The sequence below is a fragment of the Arachis duranensis genome, chromosome 10 (assembly GCF_000817695.3).
Source record: "Arachis duranensis cultivar V14167 chromosome 10, aradu.V14167.gnm2.J7QH, whole genome shotgun sequence".
Lineage (NCBI taxonomy): Eukaryota > Viridiplantae > Streptophyta > Magnoliopsida > Fabales > Fabaceae > Arachis > Arachis duranensis.
This window is the reverse complement of record NC_029781.3, coordinates 96,333,789-96,358,679: the sequence shown is the minus strand read 5'-3', so window position 1 is coordinate 96,358,679 and position 24,891 is coordinate 96,333,789. Positions and strand designations below refer to the sequence as shown.

The following is a 24,891-nucleotide window of genomic DNA, read 5'->3' as shown; positions in this document are numbered from 1 at the left end:
ATGATAATAATTTAAAAAAGAAAAGGGCCTCAAGGAGGGTTCTTATCTCATAGCAGAACTTTATAACCCATCAACTTTCTAACACAGTAACACATACATTGGCAACTTTTGGAGCATGTATACAAATTTATCATCTAGTACATATAAACTGATGAAATTGAAAAACAAATGTTATATTATAAAGTTAATAGACCCCATTGGACCAAAAGAGAGGGGTGTTAGACTTAGCTTTGTACTCTAATAAAAGAAATTGTGAGACAAAGGAAAAAAGGATATACAAGGTTTTTAAAGTTTAGAGGTTTGCAACATTGGACATTGGACATGTGGGGACCCTTTGTGATTATATGTGTATATATATCATATCAAGCGTGCTTTTGGTCTATCACGTTTCAATTCCCTTTTTTGTCTTTCGTCCAATAACTTCTAGTGCTCTTTATTAATAATCTCATGTTCTCAAAAACATATAGAAAGGCTTCAGCCTTCAATTCAACCCTTTGATGAGTATCATCAGATTCCATTCCAATTCCTCACTTCTCTAGGTGCTTTTTTTCACTACATCATTGTGATTGTGCCTTTTTTCTTGTTTAACTTTTCAATTCAACATTGTTTTCTTTATTTTCATTTATTGTTAACATCACATGTGTTTTCTGTTAGAGTTAATCTTGCTTGATCTGTGTAGATTACTTATTAAAAGATAGAACATTTTACCCATTTTCATCATGCTAGTTTTAGTCACCAAAATAAATACTTTGAAAATTATAGTAAAAATATTTATTAAATATAGCTATAGCACTAAGTAGGGTGTGTTTGGCAACCACGTTGAAAGAGGAAAAGCACGTTACAACTCCTTGAATGCTTCTATTTTTGGTTTGGCTAATTTTTCTATCTATAAACGTAGAAGTGATTTTGGTTACAAAACCACGTTTACAAAAAAGCAAGAATTTCTAGTTTCTGCGTTGCACTAATTGGCTTTTAGCCATTGACATTTAACTTTTATTTTTCTTTTACCAACTTTATCCTTTATACATATTATTGTATTACTTGTAAAATTCTTATTATTTCTCTTTATATGAGCTCTTTTTTCTATTATTTATTATTTATATTTTTTATTAATTTTTTATTTGACATTATATATTTTTATAATGGTAAGTTTTGTGCATTATATTTATTATTATCTTTTTATAATATAATTTATTGATTCTATTAGGTAAAATAAATTAAACAAAAAAATTAACCATAAATAATAATAATAGTAAAAAATTATAGCGTACTAAAAAAGAGTACTAAAATTAATTAATATTATTCAAACAATATTTATTTTATCAAAATCAATTTTAGTATAGAGTTACCAAACATAAATCATATTGACACAAATTTACTTCTACCCAAAATAAATTTTATAAAATCACTTTTATTCAAATTTCAGTTTGACCAACCACAATCCAAACACACACATAATAAGTAAAGGGACAATATACCATGACAGTTTTCTCCGAATAACATTACTTATTGTTAATAATAATATATTGCAATTTGCAACAACTTCCAATGAGTGAATTGTAGAACCAGTTACCCCCTGTGCCAATATGCCACGACCTTATCACACTTTTTGTGCGCACGCCTCATGGCCAATCCACACACTAACTTACAAACCTACAAATATTTTGTAAAAGAGAGAATCCACAGAGTATAATGTAAATAATCTAACTTAACTACACGATTTTATGCCCGATTATATGAAAATATTTTTTCTTAACAGATTTTAAGAGTTTGAAGTATATCAAAAAAGTTTAATTTTAATGCACTATAGTAAAACATTTTACAAAATTTTATAATTATATCATTCTTTTAGATAACTGTTTACACAGTTAATGTAAAACTATTTTACACCGTATCAAAATTAAATTGTACTAAAAATATTAGTATTTCAATAATTTTATCTGTTAATTTTAATTATAAAATATATATAATTAAGATCAACAATTAAAATTAAATATAAATATGCTAGAAAATTTTCCTCTTATAAGAGTGAAAAAAATTTAGAAATTATTTTTAATATGAAAGTAGATATGGTATTTTAGTTAAATATTGATATTTGAAATGTACTACAGTATTGTAGAAATATTCAACATGTTCCTTGCGTGTTTCAATTGACTAGAATGTTGCCACGTATTCAATTTGCCCTACAAAATCCACCCACCTATAATTACACCAATTAATCTCATTTCTAACAAAAACACTGATATTTTTTTCATAAAAAAAATTAGCCAAGGAAATGATTAGGTTGCAATGAAGATATAAAATGAAAGATAGCAGTCTGTTGTGTGGCAGTGTGGTGCAGCATGAGCAGGGCTTGTTTGTATTATGTTTCATTGTTCCCTCACAAGCATACACCATTACTCACACATCACACTCTCTCTCACTCTCTCAAATAAACTTGACCCCTCCATTTCTCATTTGTGCTTATTCAGTCCCCCACACCTCCAACAAACCACCATCATTCTTCCTCTTCCTCTCCACAACAACTCCCACTTTCTCACCCTGATTTATACTCTCAAACCCTCAGATCTATTACACCATCAACATAACAACAACAATGGAGGTGCTCAAGAGTTGGGAGTGTGAAACCAGTAGCGAGGAAGAAGAACACAACAACAGCAACGAAGATAGCGTACATAGCGTTGCGTTCGCACTAGGTACGGTGGTTTTAATGGTGTGTCTGAAGAGGTTTCTTGTTGAGCAATGGCGCGCTTGGGTCTTCCTTCTTCTCAATGTCATCCTACTCGCCATTTTCTTCATGTCTACTAAGAAACCGAGATGGAGTGTTCAGACTCAAGAAAGCCAAAACCGTATCCAACCAATCAAAACTCATTTAAAAAAAGATAGTGTCCCGCCGCGTTCCGAAGAAAGTAAGGAGTGCAGTGAAAATAATGTGAGCGCCAACAAAAAGATAGACGGGGAGGAGGACGAGGGCGAAGAGGAGGAGGAGGAGGAGGAGGAGGCAGTGGCGGTGCTTTCAAAAGAGGAGCTGAATGAGAGAGTGGAGGCGTTTATAGCCATGTTTAGGCAGCACCTGATCTCCGATGTCAAACAAGGTTTCAACTTCCCCCAAACGGCCAATTTGAGGACGCGCCCTAACAAGATTCAAGTTTCTTGCTGTTGACAAATTATTACATTTTTTATTTTATTTTTAAATTCATCTTGTGACTTGTGAGATTAATTATATTCAAGTTTCTTTCATATTTAAATCTTGCTCTCTATCACTCTCTGTCAAATCACTTAACCACTCTTGCTATCAGCTTGAGTGCCACATCATTTCTCACTTAAAAGACTGTTATGGTATAATTGGAATATGTGAGACGAAATGGATGAAAAATTGAAAACTATGAATTTGAAGGACAAGGACATTTAGTCGATTTGAGATAGTTAGATTTTAAGCACAGTTACAAATTTTGTATTATTATGTACTTAATTATTATTAGGGATGGCCTTGACTGTTACATTATTTATGGGTTGATTCTGATCCAATTTGCGGATTTCTTGTTTGCATCTTCTTCACTAATGAATTGCTCATTTCACAATAAGGATTTATTTTGCTATTTGTAAATTATTAGAGGTAAGTAGGTAACTTATTTTCTATTGTATATGATTACATAATAGATTTATTATATACACTTTAAACCATTGAAATTATCACATTTATAATCAGTTTAACTCAAAGATAAAAGTTTGGATAAAAATATTTTTTGGAATGTTATTAATTAGATGTACTTTAGAATTAGACAAATAATTTTCAAACTCTATACTTCTATAAAAATAAAATATGTGATAAATTAACTTTTTAGAGTTTTTTTTCAACCGTTTAGATTTTAGTTCAAATATAATACTCTGTATTTAGATAAAATATATAAAAACATTATTTCATTCATTAACTGAGTGTACATAGTTTTAATTTCATATGATATCTAGCTAGCAACATGATCAGGTAAGGAATAATTCGCTACGAATTAGAGTTTTATTTGAGAATTTGTTATTGTTGGCTAATGAATTAAACATTCAACTATAGTTTAGCCGAACGAAATATACATTTATCTTAGAATTATACACAATAAAAAAATAAAAGCTAGGAGGATATCCGAAGAATTTCCTTATTGTTAGTGTAATTTACTTCAGTCTATTATTTACACTAGATATGCTATCCTACGAACCTCTAAGAACTTTAAATCCAGTCCAGCACATCAACAATATCAGAGCATGTGGTCCATTCAAGCATGAACTTTTAAGTTCTAATTAAGTGGAGATTTCAAAAAGTTATACAAATTGCCCCACGATATGAAGGCAAACCCATGTTACATCAACATGTAAACATATTTTTCTATTTAATACCTAACATGATTAATGAAAAAAAGAAAATAAAAAGAGGTAAGGACCACATCAAAATCTATAGTACACACACACGAAAAAACAAATAAAAAATGTTAAAAAAAAGTGTTGGTATGAATTGCGACGGTTTCAATGTTGGGAAAAAGACTTTTCCAGTCAAATTACACTTTGGTGTATCTTTGCAAATGAAATATCTTTCTATATTTATTTTAACTTCTACATTTTTTTTTCCATTATGACAAGAAGAGAAGAAATAACAAAACAAGAAAACAATAAGGGAGCACTATACTAACTAAGATGACATACATAAGTCGTATTCGAATTAAATAGCAATGGATACAAAACAAACAAATACATGACTAGATTAAAGTTCCATGATGTACAAATTCTTGGAGCTGATGCTGAGATCCTCGTGTGGATTTTTTCTTTTAATATTTCTGGGTGGCTAAATTTTTGGATTGGGGTCGGTGATGAACTAATCACTTCGAGAGAGGGTGAAATTTGAATATAATATTTCTTTGTTACCTAAATACCCGTGCGGCTAAGTATGGGTTATCCTAGTTTTGTGCCTAGTTGTTGGGGACACATTCTTGTAATCTTGTCTGTTCCATTACTAAGTTATCTCAGACAAGATATAGAAATTAGTTCATAAAAAAAAAATAGTATATATTTAAATAGCACTTTAATTTTACTTCGGACATTTTCGTTTTTAAGAAAATTTTATTACATGCAGGTCGCTGAATTTAAAAAAGTAACATATAAATTTTTATTTTAGTTAAATTTATTGTTTTCACTTAAACAAATAGATCCTTAAAAATGTGACGGAAATAATTATATATCTTATTTTTATAAAGTTTAAAAACTTTAACGTAATATAAAAATTTTAAAGACAAAAATGTCCCATACAAAATTTCTAAAAGACTTATTTAAATATATGGTAAAAAAAATTGTTAGTTGCATATATTCAATTTGGTGTTCTTATAAACGTTTGGAGAAGTAATATATCAAAAGTGTAGTTATTAAACTACATGTTACTGATTGAATTAGTTCTTAAAAATGTTTCTAAATTATTAGAGATTTTTTTTTATCTGAAAAAAAAATACAACAAAAAAAAAAATAAAGAAAATGATATGATCTCTAAAACTCAACCAGTGTCATAATCTTGGCAAAAGACTTCAAGAATGTTGGTGGGAGGATCAAGCCACTTCGTATACTTATTCGGACTTCAAGTCCCATACTTTGCCATCAAGTCAACAACATTATTACGCATCATTAACTGAAGTGAACCTCTCACTCTTCTAAGTATTTTATGGATATGTGACACTGTACCTGCATTCTCCTTATTATCATTTGAAGTTGATTTCTTCTAAGCAGCAATGAAAACTTTTTTGAAATTAGTTTCATAAATAATATTTTTTATATCACACTCCTAAGCTAAGATCATGTCTCTCTATATTGCAAAGAGTTTTATTCTTATGATACTCCACATTCAAATATTTTCGAGACAGTCTTTCATCCAATCACCACCATGATTTCTCAGCACACAACCAAACCCTACTACCTGAGCTTCCTCAAATATTATAACACCACAATTTATCTTCGAAAAATCAAGTTAGGAGGTCCTAATATTAAACCGATTAAGTTATTGGTTTATTGGTTCAATCGATGAATCATTTGTTAAACCAATAAAATCGGTCTCATGTAAATAAAAAATAAAAATAGTCAAAAATTTAAAAAATTTAAAATGCATATCTTCACTAACATTTTAAGAACAACCAAGTTTTAAATTTTAAAGACAACTAATACAAAGATAGACATAAAATTAGTTAGTATTACTACAATAATATCTTAATTTGACACAATAAATAACAATTCATAATATCAGTAGATTTTAATACTAATATCAAAATAAATAACTTTAATCACTACACTAACATTGAAATAAATAAAGTAAATTAATAAATTTTTAATAAAATTTATATTTTTATTAATAATAGTACATAATTAAAAATATAATTAATATGAAAAGTAAAAAATACAAAAATAAAATTAAATTAGATATCTATAAAATTATTTAACTTTAAGGTTTACTATATAATTAGCCTTTGTCATATATAGCATTGAGAAGTACAGTGAGCGTGCTGAAAACACTACAACCAGGAGGCTCCTTATGTGGATCACAGGTGGACAAGCGGTACAATGGAGTACCATAGAGTGCGTAATTGGTGTTACTAAACCGAACCAATTCCATCAATTTTCGTTGGTTTTTATTGAATTTGACCAATTTTTGTTGGTTTTCATCGGTTTACATTGGTTTTTATTTTTAAACGGTCCAAAAAATAATCCGAACTGATTTATGATCTGATTCATCGATTTTTCGATTGAATTGGCCAGTCCGATTTAGTTTTTACAACTATACTCAAATCATATTATAAACTAGAAAAAGCTGTCGAGATCGAAAGGACCCTATTCGAACTCGTTCTTCCATCTTCGAGTAAAAATTATCACCTTGCTCTATGTCTATTCTTCATCTAAGTTGATTACTTCCTTATTTCTATGCCTACAAATCTACCAAAAGTCAAGTAAGAGATAAGTATTTTTTTCTCATAATACAATCCGTACCGTGAAACATATTTCCTCTGAGCTGCAAAATAGAAGGATCTAATTTCTCCCAAATCTCTTGCACCTTTTAGCACTGCAGCAAATAATGCATAATCATTTCTAGCTCTTCATCGCATCGGGGACACATGTGCAATTCCAATAAACCACTGTGGTATATGAAAGACTTCTATTGACAAAACATCATGAATGGCTAACCAGGTTAGCAGTTTAGATTTCTCTGGGACTATTCACTCGCCACAGCTACTTCTAACTCCACCCTTCATCTCAATGAACCTTTCGTTTCAACAGCCAAAAATACATATCTCTGGTTGAATAAATTTTGCTGGAACTCTCCTTCCAGACCCATCCAGAATCTAATGTGAGCTAGCTAGAAAAGGTGGTACTTTAAAACATATGAATAACTGATTTTAACAAAAACATTGCAATCCGTTCCAACAACCAAACATTATTATTTCAAATAACTCTAATTTCCAAATTAATATCAGAAATATGCACAAAGAGGAGATAAACACAATTTTTTTATCAAGATGCCAAAGATCATACCAAACTGATTGATCTATATTACTAGAGTTTCTAAACCAATCCTTCTTGAAAATACTGAATTGCTGTCACATTGTTCCTCCAACAATATAATACATTTTTTGGATAAGATAAATTAAGGTTCAAAGGTTGTTTGATATATTTATTAAGAATAATTTGAACCCATAACTTATCTTGGTAGTTTAATATTTTCCACATCAACTTTTTAATCATAGCAACATTAACTAATGAAGAATCACAAATATCCAAACTACTGAATCTATCATTTTCGAAACTATTGGAGATATACATTACAAAAAATTGCTAAAACTTGTCAAATTTAACATTGAATTTTTTTTAGTATACTCGTTGGATTTTCCTAATGGTAACACATAAATTAAAATATCTATGAAAATTGCCGGCAAATTTCATAATCCGATGCAAAATCCACCATTATGTTTCATGTGAAAAAAGATTTAAAATAACGTGAGTATTTTCATTTAATTTACCGTCCAATAATTTGACGGAAATGGCAAACAAATTAAATTTGTTTGGCGAAAGAAATAGTGATAGATGTGATCCGATGGAAGCTTAAACGCAGCATTTCAATTAATAAATTTAAATCACTAATAGAGGTGGCAACATGGACCCTATCTATAAGTACCCAATCCGACCTTATCCGATCTGGTAGGGTTGTCAATCCAATCCGCAGTGAGTAGGGTAGGGTGCGGGTTGGGTTTTCGTGCGAGTTGGTAGGGTGCGGGTTGAGCCTCAACCCTATCCGATCAACCCGCACCCTATATATATATGTATATGTTATATATTTATATAAAAATATGATTCAAGTGAATGTGGAACTAAAAACTTCTCACTAAATGTAAAAGATCTTTAGCGACTAAAAGAAGATCATTAATTGATAATTTAATAAAAATTATTATATAATTTAAAAAAAATATTAAATTATCAATTAATACTCGCGGGTAGGGTCGAATACCCACGAGTTGAGAATGGGTAGGGTTAGGGTTGAGATATTCTCAACTCGCGGGTAAGATAAGGTTGAGTTTATATAAAAATCTCAATCCGCAGGTAGGGTTAGGATTGGCTTCAAACCCTACCCTATCCATTGCCACTCCTAATCACCAAAGGCAATCTCTCTCTCTCTCTCTCTCTAAAATTACTATTTACACCGTCAATATAAAAGATAATTTAATTTTGATACACTAATAATGTAATACATTTTACATTCGTTCTTTTAAATTATCATTTACACAATTGATGTAAAAAGTAGTTATTTTTTTAACATAAAATTAAGTAATTAAATATACATATAAAACTAATTTACACTGAAAATATATCAAAATTAAAATTATATATATTCTTTTAGGTTAATCAGACATGGGTTACTGGACAACTTAAAGCACCTATTTTGAGAAAGTTTGGGAAGCAAGATTCAAATTGGTTGAGTGCAAAACTGACACTGTTAAAACATTTAGTCTAGTTCAATTTTGACATCTTGCAACAAAACATGTTGGAAAGGGATTCTTGAGAAAATTTTAGACAAAAAAATTTGATTAATAAAGTTTTTTCTCTTATTCACAAAGCAGCAATTTCGATTGGAAATATATTAGCTAAATATAATAGATAAATTGGACAACCTTTAATTTTATGCATTATAACATCATAAATTTATACACTACCCACTTACATACACGGTACTTCAAAAATTTCTATTTCACTTGATTTCAGTCAAATTTTAAACCTAGATGTTCTTACTTACAAAGCAAATGAATTACTATTGCACCAATTACCTCGACCACAACCTCATTATGTTTTATATGGATTGGGTCATCCCAAATGAACGCATGATGCACGTTATGCAGGACCATTTGTTCGTTAGAATTATCCATTTTTTCTATTTTCTTATTCTATCTCTAAAAAAAACATTAGGGCCTTATAGCTCATAGGATTTAGGGGCACCAAAAACGGAAGAGGAAAAAATATCTTCTAGCGGGATGAAGAGCCGAAGACCAAAGTATACACCACTGATCAGTAATCACCAAAAAATAGACAACCGGATTATAGTTATTAAGGTTTCTTCGTAAAAGAGTGAATACCAATTCGATTTCTGACAATTATTTCAAAAGGACTACGAGATCTTTAACAAAAAAAATATTCGATCCAGGTTTTGATCTGATCTTATGCAAAAAAAAAAATATTAACTTTTTTTGGTACATGATTAATCATGTCTCATAAAAATAAAACTCAAGAGTCGAATTGAGTTTTTTTTGTCAAGAGATAATTATATGGACCGTTTAGTGTTTTTCTCTTCATAGAGTGCTCCCTCATAATTATTCAACATTTGATAGAAATTAAAGGTTCAAAAATGTTGTGGTGTCGGATACACTTGGTTTGTTCTTTCTTACTGGATATATCTTTCGATCTAGCTCCTTTTTCATGTAGGATCATTTTCAAGAAATTTTGAACAGAATAAAAATTATAAAAAAAAAACAAATAAATAGATTTATTGAGGAATGGTATATGCCACGAGTTCTATCTCTTCAGAAAAAAGCACGGCCGGAATAATAACAATAAATAACATCCATATATTAAAAAAAGAAAGAAAAAGAAAGTTGACATTTTCCTGAGTAATTAATTATTATCCCTACATAGAAAAATCCAGTTAACAAAAATACAAAAACTGAACAATGTCGAGGGGAAAGGGAAAAATAAATAATAAAGAAAGCTCAGTTGATAGATAAATGACACTAAGAAAGAGGATATATAATAGGCATAGCTAGCTATGTTATAAATGAGTGTGATGGAGCTAAGTAGTTACTTTGATGATGGTGATGTATGATGATATCGAAGATTATTGTTGGATACTTGGATATGCTATATACATTGGGGGATATATATGAGGTAATTCAACAAGGTTCTGATGTTGTTAAATTAAAGCTAAACTTGTCCAGAATAATATATATATTTTTTTGTTATTAAAAATTGATATATGAATATAACAGAAATCAGTAACCAATATAGTGTTAGTGTTTTTGTGTATGCCATTTTTTTTTAAAGTTACCAAAATATATAGTTCATTTTTTTTAAATAAAATAATCAAACTATTTTGTAACATCATAAATTTTTTTTTGTGAATATCAAAATGCAGTCAACACTATATTTTTATCCTTTTATTTGTATTTTAACTATAAGTGTAAATAATTTAATTTGATTATATTATTTATAAAATTTATATTAATTATAAAAAGAGGTATACAAGAGACGGATTTAATTTTAATTTATTGATTTTGAAGATTGAAGTATGCTTAAAAGAAAGGGAAACTTTCCCTTTCCATCTACTATTCATTACAGCTGTATATGTATGTATGTGGTGTTGAACTAATCCATCAAACAAAATAAATATACAAATGTGGAAACTACTTGTTGGTTGTGGGTCATGTCATGTCTTACCAATCCAGAAATATTTTAAAATATTTAATAAGAAACAAATGCATCATTTAAAGTATATTCTAAATTAATAACCAACAATTTATATAACTTTACATTTTGTCAACAAATATTTAAAAATCTTTCATTTCAAAGACAAAGAAAAAGAAGGGGAAAAAATAGGACCGGTGTATTTTTCTTACTTTTATGAAAAATAAGTGAACTTTTTATGAAGTAAATACTAAAATTTTGTTAGGAGTTTTATAATGTTTCATTCACAAAAGTGTAACAACAACAATAATAATAATAATAATAATTAATATTTATCTTTAATAAATACATTATAAAAACATTGGAAACTTTTTTTAAATAAAATTTTTTAAGTTACTTTATTGAAATTTCTACTATGTGTAACTTATAAGTAATCTTAACAAATATCTTTAGATTTTCTCTAAATATTATCTTAAGATGGAAATACAAAAATGGTGGAATAGAAATAAAAATATTAAAATAAAAAAATAATACTTATATCTTGTTTGGTAAAAATATTAAATACAAGCAATAAATTTTACAAAATATTAATTTTATCCGTATCTTTTTCACTACATTAAGATACTATCAAATTATTCTTTTCACTACCACTATTAATCGAATTTTTTAAATAAATATTTACTAAAATAAGTAATTTATAGTGTTTTTATCAAAATTCATCTTTTTACTTATCTCATTTATACCGTAACTGATTTCACTTTGAGTATATCTCGTAAACGAGATAAAACACGGCACAACTTACACATATCTCGTTTATAAACATGTTGTGTAAGGTGTCTTATCTCGTCTATACTATAAACGAGATAAGACTTAGACGCGCCTATATAAAGAACTCGTTCACAACGCCCTTCTGGTCCTTTTCCTCCTCTATTTCCTTCATTTTCCCTTTCTCGAACGTTTCTCTTGATATTTGTGAGATACTCAAATTTTATGGCGCGCGCAGACATATAAGTCAGAGACATCAACTGCCTGAACGCGATTTGGCACATTGCGGAAACGATCGACTTCGAGGTTAGTTTTGATCCTTTTCCTCTTTTAAGATATTGAGCATGTAATCAAAGTTAGAGTACTTTTATAAAGTCACTGTTGTTATACATGTAAATTAGGTTGTCATGTTATTAAAATTTATTAGGTTGTGTAGAATGTACAAATTAGTAAATGTTAATTAATTAATTTAATTGAGATTCTTAATTAATTTAATTGTAATTATTAGTTTTAATTTGTTTATTAAATATTTATTCTATTTTTGTATGTATTTAAATAAAACATTATATTCTCAATTTTAATTTTCAAGATCTTGCATTGATATTTGATAAATTAATTATTAATTGGATTTTTATAATTAATTATTCTGAAATGTGAAATAATTACTTATTGTTAATTTTTATTTTTTATGTGGAAATAAAATTCTTTACAATTGAAAACAAACTTATTATTCAACTACATTTATCTTTTAACAGAGGCAACGCCTACTACTCTCTAGGCGAGTGAACCACACTCTTACACCCTCGAACGTCATTATCCCTTACTTGAGGGAGACTGGCTTCGGCGACACGGTGTAGCTCAGGACTTTGTCTTTGACAACTCCCTAATTACTGCATTTTTTGGAGCGGTGGCGTCCGAAGACCCACACTTTCCATTAGCCTTGGGGTTAGTGCATGATCACCCTACAGGGCGTTGCGTACCACCTAGGATTACGCACACACGGAGAGCCTATGGGTGGATGCTTGAGTGACTTTCAAACATGGTACCAGCACCCGACCTGGGAGTGGGTAGAGGAGCTCCTAGGTGTCAGGCCTCCTCATGCTCAGCAGCATGGTGCGCAAAGGAAAGAATTATTTTCCATCAAGATAACATGGCTGCGAGACCGGGTCTGGCATATGCCAGCTACTGCCGATGCAGCCACCTTCTGACAATACACGAGGTGTTATATCATATTGCTGATCGGTAGTTACCTAATGACCGATAAGTCAAACAATTAGATGCATATTAGATGGCTACCACTGTTGGCGGACTTTGAGAGGTGTCGTAGTATGTCTTGGGGATCCGCTGTGCTTGCATGGATGTACAATTCTTTATGCCATGCAACTCATTGAGATACAACGGACATTTCCGGTTGCACTCTGCTCCTCGTTTTGTGGATATACCATAGGTTTTCTCATTGGTGTCCACCCGATAGTTAGGTCCTAACATTTCCTCTGGCCGTGAGGTAACTATTTTTAGTTACGGTTTTTGTGCTTTCTATTTCTATAATTCATCCTTTCATTGCATAAAATGAGATAATGTAGTTGCTGCATATTTGAACAGGTTGATTGGTATGGCCCGGCAGAATAGGGACTAGTACGAATAGAGGGTCCTCCAATGGCGTGGTGCGTTAGATTGCTTGCAGTTGCACGAGGTATGCGATTTAGTTTTATTTAGTTGTCTGTAAACGGTTAATTATCCTATGTAATACACTGAACCTGACGATTATATAACAATTTACTGATGTAGTTCCTATGGACATCATACGACGACCTATCCCTACAGACCCTGTGCTCGGAATGGTTGAGAGATGAGGTAGAGTGGGAGACATGGATGATTGTTGTTCTCCTTGTCTGCTTCAACATTGTGGAGTGTCACCTCGCTGATAAGATGAAACGCCAGATTGGTAGGGAGCAACCAATGCATGCTTATAGACCTAGTGAATGTCGACAGGTTCCTGATGACGATAGGATGGGGGGAAGACGTGTGGTGGCCCACGCGTCATGAGTAGTGGTACGAGACATGGAGGAGTAACACTCTACCACACAAAGCCTTACACTATAGTTGTAAGTCAGTGGTGGTGAGGTATTACGACCTCTAAAACAGAAAAGTACATACGCATATTTGAAAGATAATAATATAGCTAGGAGCTTGTGAAGAAAGATGACAAAACAAATAATTGCATCACACTCGAAACGTCAACAATATATAAAAATGATAGAAATATATATATATATATAATTTAAAAGGAGATACATAACAAATACTAGTCTCGACCTGTAAAGACAATGTCGGCTAGAAAGTATAATACAAATAAGCAGTAAAGAAAATATAAAACTGTTTCTCCATAAATCAACCTCTAAGAGGGATATACAATAGCATATGCAAAAATGGAGAATATAAGATCTAAAGCTCAAAATACAAGGTGTAAAGGAGCCTTCACGTTCCAAGGGAGTCCGACACGCTTAACGAGGTGCATCACAGTTTGCATCTGAAAGCAAAATCTGACAATTGGTGAAAACCTGAAAGTTTTCAGTAGGATAATAATTTAAAATAGAGACTATGTAAAAAGATATGAACTCGTTAGGTAATCCTAAACTCTAAAATGCACCAGATTCAAGCCTAGAATCCTTTTCTAAATCAAACAAGGTTAAGTTACTAAGTCTCCGTCCTTGTCAACTATCTCTAATCTCAGTTCTTTCCAACACTAAGCTATTAATTCTCTTAATATCATTATTGTCCATATTTCAGTGTTAAGCCCTTCCGATTTTATCAGTCTCTAACAATTATTATTAACAACATTCAATCTCAATGGTATCAATTATCATCATTAGTCTCAATGATTTTAGTAAATCTTAATAATCCTAATACAAATCATCAGTTATACTAGTACTCTCAATTTCTCAACTCAAAGCAAGTGGGGTGAACCATTGTATCTATTCAAGGAGTTCCAATAATCTCAACCAAGAGCAAGTGGGGTTAACCGCATCCCTTGCATCTATCCAAGGAACTCAATTATCAATCAATACTCATTTCCATCATCCAAATCATTCGATCATTAACATCACATCAAGAATAGCCCTCAACGTCATCATCGCCAGCATAAGAGACATCTCAGTTATTCAAACACATACAAAACAACACAAAAATTACACAAATAGAGGGAATAGATAAAGTAAATAGTTTAAATAGCATATAGATATAATTACTCAACAAGGCAAGCCAAACACAAGAGGCACACCCAATCAATACACACAAATGCAGATGGTGCATGTCTATCCCTAGATAGGCCATGAGCTCACGTGTCGGTTGATTGCCCGCACCCGACAATATCCCTGAGATAGGCATTACAAATCGTCATCCCTATCTCAGAAAACATCCCTTCCATGAGCCTTACGTATCGTTGTCCAAATAGGGGATCATTCATCCGGTCTCTAGTGAGCGTTACGTATCTCCGTACTCGTAGTCTTGTGTGGGCGTTACGTATCGCCATCTCCCTGAGTTGTACTCTTAGTTTCAAGTCTAGTGGGCATTACGTATCGCCATCCTCACTGATCAAATTTCATTTCCTATATGAGCGTTACGTATCGCCGTCCTCATGGGAGCTATCACTTAGGTCTTAAGTGGACGTTACATATCGCCATCTTCACCGAGCCTCGCACACATTATCTCAAGCGGGTGTGACAAACCACCATCTCTGCAACCATGTTATCCGGTTTAACCAAGCATTTATCCAAAAATAATTCAATTTAATTTATTTCATATACTCACACTCATTCTAGAGCCCAAAAACTAGGTATCGAACCTTAGTTGAGAGTTACAGAAGGTTACAAGCTTGCCGGAAAAGCCAAACAGTCAAAAACAAAATTTAAGTGAGAAAATAGGACTTGTGAGTACGCATGACTAGGGGTATTTGCGGTGCAGTTTGGATCATTTTAAGGAAAAAAGTCATCCGATCCGAATGCTTAATTTATGTGCGGTGCGGTTTGGATTGAATGAATTGTTTTTTGGAAATTCGATCCGATTCGAATACAAACAGTTTAGATCTGCAGCTTTTTAAATAAAAAAATAATAACTTAATTTATAGAGTTAATAACCTGTCCAACAATCCAACATAATAATAAAACATAAATTCCATAAAACATTATAAAGCAACATGTCTAAATATCCAACAATCCAACATATTCAGCAAGTCTTGAATAATAATTCTTTAACATAAAAATAACTAAACAAGTTTCAACAACATAAAATTAAATAACATAACAAAGTCTTAATAAAAACATAACATAAAAAACTCTGAGCAGAGAAGTGAAGCACCAATCACTAATCAGATTCATCACCAGAGTCTTTTTCATCTATTAGTTGAGGAATTGGCTCAAGTTCTACAATAAAATATAATAAAATAAATATTAATAACTTAAACATATTATCAAGTTGTAAAGTTAATCAATATATGTAGATAGAATAAAATATAATAATAAAGAACATTATCTTTCTCAAGTTTTTCAAATTCTTCAAAAGACTCCTCAAGGTCAATTGGCAATGAATTGGCTCGAAACCAATTTTGTGCACAAATCAAAGCTTCAACAATTTTTGGGGTGAGAGAGCTTCTATATTGATTAAGCACTCTACCTCCAGTGCTAAAGGCGGATTAAGAAGCAACCGTTGACACTAGCATAACTAGAATATCTCTCGCAATTTGACTTAGAACAGGATATTTGTAATTGTTAGAGCTCACTTTCCACCAAGTTAAAATATCAAAACTACTTAGATCAACTGGTTTCTCCAAGAACTCTATGAGATATAAATTCACTTTATTTGTGTTGACACTCTCACTTAGTTGTACATCATTGTCAAATGCTGTTGCAAAGCAAACATCATCAAAGGCACTATCATCCATATCCACATCTTGGTTGTGTTGTGCAGATTGGTGTGCTTGATCACTATTGAGAGCAACCCTATAGCTTTTGAATAAGCCATTGAATACTTCCTTCACCTTACCACATAAGAAATCAGCATCCTCCTTCTCAAACAACCTTTGAAAACTGCACTCAACAAACTTAATCTTATATCTAGGATCAAGTACCACAGCAACAAAAATTATCATATTCATGTTCCTCAAGTTACCCCAATATTTATCATGCTTAGCCTTCATTTTTTGTAGCCATACCCTTAAGTAATATGTCATTACTATTAGCCCAAGTCTTCAAAGAACTAAGAATTGAACAAAAGTGATGAAAATATGAAGAAGAGGTCACAAATGTAGAACCCGAGACTTTTTTTGTTACATCAGAAAAAATCTTCAAAAACCTCACAAAACATCTTGCATTATCCCAATCTTCATTCTTTAGAATGCCCCCTTGCATCATTACAAACTCAGCATCCCTCTCACTTAATCTCTTAAAGGCTCTCTGGAATTTTAAAGTACTATCAAGCATTATGTAAGTGAAATTCCACCTAGTGGGAACATCTAATTACACACAAGAGCAGTCTTGGATTCTAGCCTCTTTAATACAACTTTTAAATCTATCCATGCGACTAGAAGAAGCACAAACATAAGATGCTCTACACCACTTACATATAGTCCTAGGTTTAGGACCACTTTCATCTTTTTTAAAATGCTCCCAAATCCAAGATTTAGGTCTAATAGATTTTTTAGTGTTACATGTACCTGGTTCCTTAGACTGGCCAGGATTAGTTGACTCATCAGCAACATTTGCTTTGTCTCTCCTCCTCTTAGATCTAGTTCCTTCATTATTCTGATCATTGCGTAGCGACAGCGATGGCAGCGATGGTTGCTGTGTCTGCGTCTGCGTTTGTGGTTGTGATTGCGGTTGTGGCGACGACATTGACTCTGACTGTCCCAAAGATCTGACTGATTCAAAAATGGACAGAGTAGCACTAATAAATCCTGGCTCACTGCTTTGAACATCCTGTGATAACCAAAATTAGTTTATATTATTTTACTATTTTTTTTCAAATAATCAACATATTGAATTGTTACCAATATACACATTACAAAATAAGAATATTACCTCAGGATATGAAGCTGACATTGTTGACCTTCAAATTAAAAGCTAAAATCAACTGAACAAATATAAAATACAAAAGTACAACACAAAATTTAATATAACAGATTCTCAAAGATAACAAGAACAGACTGTCAAAAATAACAAATTTAACATAATAGATTGTCAAAGTAACAAGAACATATTGACTTTAAATTCAATACATTAACAAAAATAGAGGAGAAAAATTGTTCTTTTTACTTTTAATAAAAAAGTCATCAAAAAAATAGGGTTGGGGGTGGTGCGTGGATATTATTATTATAACTATGGTTTGAAAATCAAAGACACATATATAATGTTGATTATTTGATGATTGAGCTTAAAATAGACTCGAAAACCATGTGCACTTTGATATGATCATCGTATAAAAAAAAAGTTAAAACTCACCGCGAAGAGGAGGTGGCAACGACATCGAAGAGGAGGCGGCAGTGACGTCGAAGAGGAGGCGGCAGACGACGTCGGCAACTCGGCGTGTGACGGTGAGAGTGAGTGAGGTTTAAGGTTTGTGAGTCTGTGACTCTGTGACATACGGTGAGAGACTGAGAGTGAGTGAGACTGAAGAGTTGTGAGTAGGGTTTCTTTTTTGAGGTTAGACTGTTAGGGTTTGTGTTTGTTTGGGGGAAGGGGAAATGGGGAATGAGTTTGTGTGGTGCTGTAGGTGACTGGGTGTGGGCCTGTGGGGAAAGATAAGGGAAAAGGACTAAGGGACTAAGGGAGTATAGGCTGTATGGCTGTATAGGTATTATTATTATTATTATTATATTGATTCGGTTCGGTTCAGTTCGGTTGTGCAGAGTGGAATCGCAAACCAAATCGAACCGCAATAAAACTGATCCAAAATCCAAAAAACATTTAAAATTGAGCGGTTTGAAACAGTTTTTGGTTTGGATGTGATTTTACGATTTTTTTGGGACTGGTTTGGATCTGAACACCCCTACGCATGACCCTTGTGCGTACGCACAATTTGCAAACTTTTTGAGTGTGTACATACGAGAATTTTTTCTTGCTCTGTTCCGTGCGCATGCACCATACTGTGCGTGCACACATACTAGAATTTTGGTTTGCTGCATAATCTCAGAATTCAATTTTTTTATACCAATTTTCATTCGTTTATTTCTTTCTCTATAAAATTCCGATTTCTTCCATTCTTAAATTTTTTTAAGGATCGTCTAACTAGCTTCAATTTAAGATATATTTTACCAAATCCAAGCTTCAAGTACAAAGTTATGACGCATCAAAGTTAGTCAAAATTCAGTTTTTACCAAATTGCCAATTTTCACAAAAACTCAATTCAGTTCACTTTCAAACTATTCCAAAGCCAATTCTATGCATCTCAATACTCATTTAATAAGTCCTACACATTCCACACCTAACCAAACAAGCTCCAACATAATCATTCCAAGTTCATAAATTTTTCATCCATAATCAAACTAACAAGCCATTCATATAATCAAATCCTCATTAACCCATCAACAATTTACTCTAATACCATTTCTTAACACTTCAAATACTCACTTATCAATCCTTATCCATTTCAAACCTAATCCACTCAATCATAATTCATTTAGCACATTCCTTCAAACATACTCATTCATAACGACAAAATACAACACTTTTCAATTCATCCAAAATGCATTAATTTAGCAATCAATTCACACATCACAATCACCACTTACCATGATTTACCTAATAAGGGATATCTCACCCTATCTCGATCTCTGACCCAATTTCCATACCAACGCCTCAATAGGCAATCAAATTATCATCATAATCAAGCATACCACAATAATTTAAATCATGCATACTCATATATACATCCATTCAACTAATCACAACAACAACCAATTTCAATCCAATCTTATCCTAGGAACAGTTAACCTAGGTTTTCACATAATGTTACATGGTGCCTATCCAGAATGTACCTTCATTAATGACAGTCTCAATCTCGAAAAAACTCTTCTTCGGCAAATTCCACGCTTCACCCAACGCCAATCAAGCCTCTACAAATGCTCCACAACTAAATCAAGCCACAAAATCGCAACACAACTCAACCCAAACAAGCCATCATTTTTCATTTAATCTAGCTACACCAATTTAATTCACATTTCAAGTTAGGATTTTACATACGATTATGGATAATGAATTGATTAGGCTTCTTTATCTTAATCTACTTGAAATCGGAATGGAACTCACTTGGAATCTATGCTAGAGTATCCCTAAAGAACCAAAATCACAAGCTTTTAACTCACACATATCCCAAAAATATGAAATTGAAAAGAATGAAAAACTAGACAGGGTTTTCGTATTTACTTACCACAAAACCTGACAGAATTGAAGAGAGATCCGAGATGAACGTGTGGCCATAAATAGCTCGTCAATCAGATTGAAGGTATGAGGCTAGGGTTTCTTCTCCCTTTTTCCTCTTCTCTTTTTAACTGCGCCTCTCTCTCTAAAATGAGGGTATTGGTGCTGAATTGGGTGAATTGTAAGTTTAAATAGTGTGGGCTTGGACTCGGTGAAGTTCGGTGCAATTGTTTTAACCCATTGGCCCAACTTTGGGCCAAAACCTTTAAGATTAGGGTTTTAACTCGTATCCTAATTATTTTTACTCCTCAAATTATAAATTTTTTATTTTCTAATCCTTTCCACTCTCATTTAATTTATTAATTAATCATTTATCATTTTTCTGGGTTTTATATCCTACCCACCTTAGTAAAAATTTTGCCCTAAAAGTTTCAATCACTATAAGAAAGTAAGCGAGAGCAGTTCTTCCTATGTCAACTTTCCATTCTTCGATCCTCTGTCAACCCTCGCAACAAACTCATATCTGAAACTCCTCTTTTCATATGAGCAACTCCTCCAAATCATATTCGGTGGGGTCCAAGGGTTATACTAAAGGTTTCAGACTCAACTTTAATTTCAATTACAGGGTCCTTCCAATTTCATCTCAATATCCATCTCCAAATCTTATAATCTAAAGGCTATACACTTTTCACCACATTAGTACTCCCATATGCTTCCACTGCGTCACTCTGATTATAAGCAACTAAGAACTTAATCATTCATCCACTTAACAAGAAATCTCCTTAAATCTCTTTATCTCACTAACTGAACGTCATCGACTTTTACTTCAGTTGTATGAGTTCTAATTCCTTGATTGTCTCCACTACCAGGTCCATTTCCACCTCCATTTCCATTTTCAATTTGTTGTTTCAACCTATCAGCAGTGGCTTGTATAGCAGCAACCATATTCTCTAGAGCAGTCATAAAAATCAACCAGATAACCTCGCTCACGTCCATGAGACACCATTTGAGTCTTGTCCACACCAAACAATTGATATTAAGGTGATTAGCCATAATATCTCAAGTCTAGTGCTTCGAATCCCCAAAAGTATGCTCATGAATATTTATGCAATATATGTCAATCAGACATCCTAAATAGCATGTACATACAACCCAGAGTATGCTCATCAGAAGCATAGTCAGTCCGTCCCTCAGGCTCTATGGGAACGAACTGCTATGATACCATAATGTAACACCCTACTACACAAAGTCTTACGCTATAGTCGTAAGTCAGCGGTGGTAAGGTATTACAACCTCTAAAATGAAAAGGTACATACGTATATTTGAAAGATAATAATATAGTTAGGAACTTGTGAAGAAAGATAACAAAAAAAATAATCGCATCACACTCAAAATGTCGATGATATAAGAAAGTATAATACAAACAAGCAGTAAACAAAATACAAAACTGTTTCTCCATAAATCAACATCTAAGAGAGATATACAATAGCATATGCAAAAATTGGAGAATATAAGATCTAAAGCTCAAAATACAAGTGTAAAAGAGTCTCCGCGTTCCAAGGGAGTCTGGCATGTTCAACGAGGTGCATTACTTCCTGCAATCCCAATTTTTGGATTATAGTATTCTGAAACTCAATAAAACTCGTATAAGATTTGATAAAGACATTTAACAGATTCTTATCAGTAAATTTTATCTCTCTCGTATTTTTTTCTTAATCATCCTTCTATAATACACAAGAATTAAAAAACTATCCTTACTAACCATTGTGAGTCCCATTTTAATGAGGATTTAATGTTCTGCTTGTATTTATATAAGTAAGTCTTATAGTTAATTCGAATTTATTTAATTTGATTTATGGCACTGGCTCTATATATATAAATCGAATTCATTAATTTCGATTTGTATAATGTTATGCCATATATAATAAATCGAATCTATTTACTTTGATGTATACATTGCAATGTCCTCTCCTAATAAACTGAATTTACCTATTTTAATTTATTACTAGTATGACTAAATTTACTGCACTTGATTCGATTTATATAGAAGAAGGGAAAATCAAATTCATTAGTTTTGATTTACATAATTTTATTGTTAAATCTAAACATACATGTAACAATGTTTTTTTTAAAGACTATTATATAATATTACATGTCATTTCATTTCAACAATACTAGGAGTATGTATATCCCATCTCGTAGATCTTATTAGAGTGGTAGGCTGAAGTTAGCTCTCCAACCACCACCATGCAAGTTCCCGTTCTTTCTACGAAACCTAATTGACTATATATGATGGCATGATTTTCTTTATTTTACAATTAAAGTATTAATTTATTGTTTTATTTATCACAAGATGAAATGTAAATTTAGATTCAAAGCAAGTGAGACTTTATATACCGTTGTTCGCTTCATGGTATGATGAAAATTTAATAGTGAATTTAAAAATTGTATATTGAACATCACTAATATTCTCAACTTAATTAAACCCTTTATTTAGTACCTTATGATTTCCTTGGCTCTTTTGGTATATTTTAATCATTATTTCCGGAAGTAGATTATCGACATCTTCACAAGCACCATTCGACATGCTTACACCATTAATTTTATTTTATCAAATGTAATGATACATTCCCTATAAAATAAAAATTAAATTTTTGAATATTAAAAAGTTTTATATAAATATTTAATTATTTATTTATTAATATATCAGTAAAAGTAATTCATGTTTAATTAACCATATTATTTGAAAAGTGATCTAAAAGTATGTTTTAATTTAATTAAATAATATTATAAAATTTGTTATGTTATCAATATATATCAAAATTAAATTCATAAATAAATTGAGATATTTACATATAAAAATCAAAACAACCTGTAATTTTAGGTATATGCACATGAAAGACATGTTTTAGATTTGGTTTAAAATATTTTTCACTAGCTAATTTTTTGTTTAACTTATAGTGAAAACTTAGGTGCAGTCGACTTCACGTGAAGTTGACAACAGAGAGTTATTAGATGAAAATTTAGTCAAATCAATTAAATCATCTAACGACTCTCAGCTATCAACTTCACGTGAAGTCGAGTTGAGTTCCACCTTAACTTATTTAGTATAATCATATTTATTTAAAAAAAAATCATTATACAACACAACATTAAATATAATAAAGTATTAAAACAATTATCAATTAATCATTAAATAAAGATATTCTGATGATAAATATTTTTATAATTAATTTTTAACCATAAAGTTTTCTTAAGACATACAATATCATCGTCAACATATAAAGAATAAAATAATTAAAGTGAAAAATATTATAAAAACCCATAAGAAATTTTTTATTACCGTAAGAATAATTTTTCTCTTTTTTTTTAAAAAAAAATCCTATTTCATTTCATCCAGAAAAACACAAGAAGTCTGCCATAGCAACAAAAAGATCTTTGAAATATATAGCCTTGGCTTATGGGGTAGGGAATTCAATTTTTTATTTAAAAAAATAAATAAAAATATTATTTATGACATGTGTAACAATAATCATAAATAATACAATATAATATATAGTTTATAAAACTGCAATGAAATCAAGATCATTCATTATTAGTGACACACACACACATTGAAATCAAAGCACCTGCCAGGTAGCCTTACAATCATTTGATCATAGAAGAAGAAAGCAAGAGCAAGAAAACCGCATTTAGTTACAATAATACTAACAATAGCCTTATTATTCTACATTCTCTATATGGTCCAAGTGGAGCAACAATGCAACATTGTAATAAATAATAATAATATTATTATACAAAATTATTTGACTTTATAGTATACAATAATAATAATAATATTAATGTCACGTAGGTGTCCATGGGACATACGTGATCAGCACCACCACCTAACGGGCCTTCTAATAATCAAACATTTGATGGAACCTTGTGAGGCCTATATCTCTTTTTCTTCTTTCCCTTTTGGATCCAGTCATTTATTGCAAGTTTGCAACCCCCGTCTTTTTTTTTTCTTTTAAATATTTATATATATTAATACAATTTTAATCATTATTTTTTTATTTATATTAAAAAATCATTCGTTTTAAGATAGTTATTATCTTGAACAATTTAATATATTTAAAAATTGAATTTTTAAAATATAAATATTTATCATTTTAACAATTTAACATATTCATAACTCATATCTGAATATAATTTGGATAAGTACAGAAAATAATTTTTAATTAGTTAATAACTTAATATTAGTTAACTTTTATTTTTTATTGTAAAATTTTTTTAATTCTCACTTTTTGGAGAGTTTAGAATTTGTAATTTAAAATTTAAAATTTAAAATTTTAAATAAAATGATAATTTAAAAAATAGTTGATATTAGTTGAAAAAATAATTGATTTCTTAACGGAACTCGTATAATTTATATCCAATAAATAATATGAATCGGAAAAGATATTACTCCAATACATTTGGTCACCTTATCACATACTAGTACATTCTTAGATCTTCTGTACTCGTCGAGTCGCATTTTATTAATTTATTTAAAGTTATAAGTTCAAACAAAAATATATAATAAATGATAATCCAATAATTAAAACTTGTGTGTAAATAAATTTTATAACCTGAAAATATCAAATTTCACTCTATACAATAGTCATTTTAAAATCATGTCAAAAAGCATATACAGACACATATTAAATATCTTTTTTTAATAAATAAAAAATTATATTTATGTTTTTAGTTAAAATTCAATCTTTTTACCTTT

The 24,891-nt window shown here is 31.1% G+C and overlaps 1 protein-coding gene across 1 annotated transcript; it reads left to right on the top strand.

Moving 5' to 3' along the window:
• Positions 1-2,345: 2,345 nt before the first annotated feature.
• Positions 2,346-3,248, top strand: LOC107471059 (uncharacterized). Its single transcript, XM_016090503.3, has one exon. The coding sequence runs from the start codon at positions 2,597-2,599 to the stop codon at positions 3,161-3,163; it is 567 nt and encodes a 188-aa protein (XP_015945989.1). The 5' UTR covers positions 2,346-2,596; the 3' UTR covers positions 3,164-3,248.
• Positions 3,249-24,891: the final 21,643 nt, after the last annotated feature.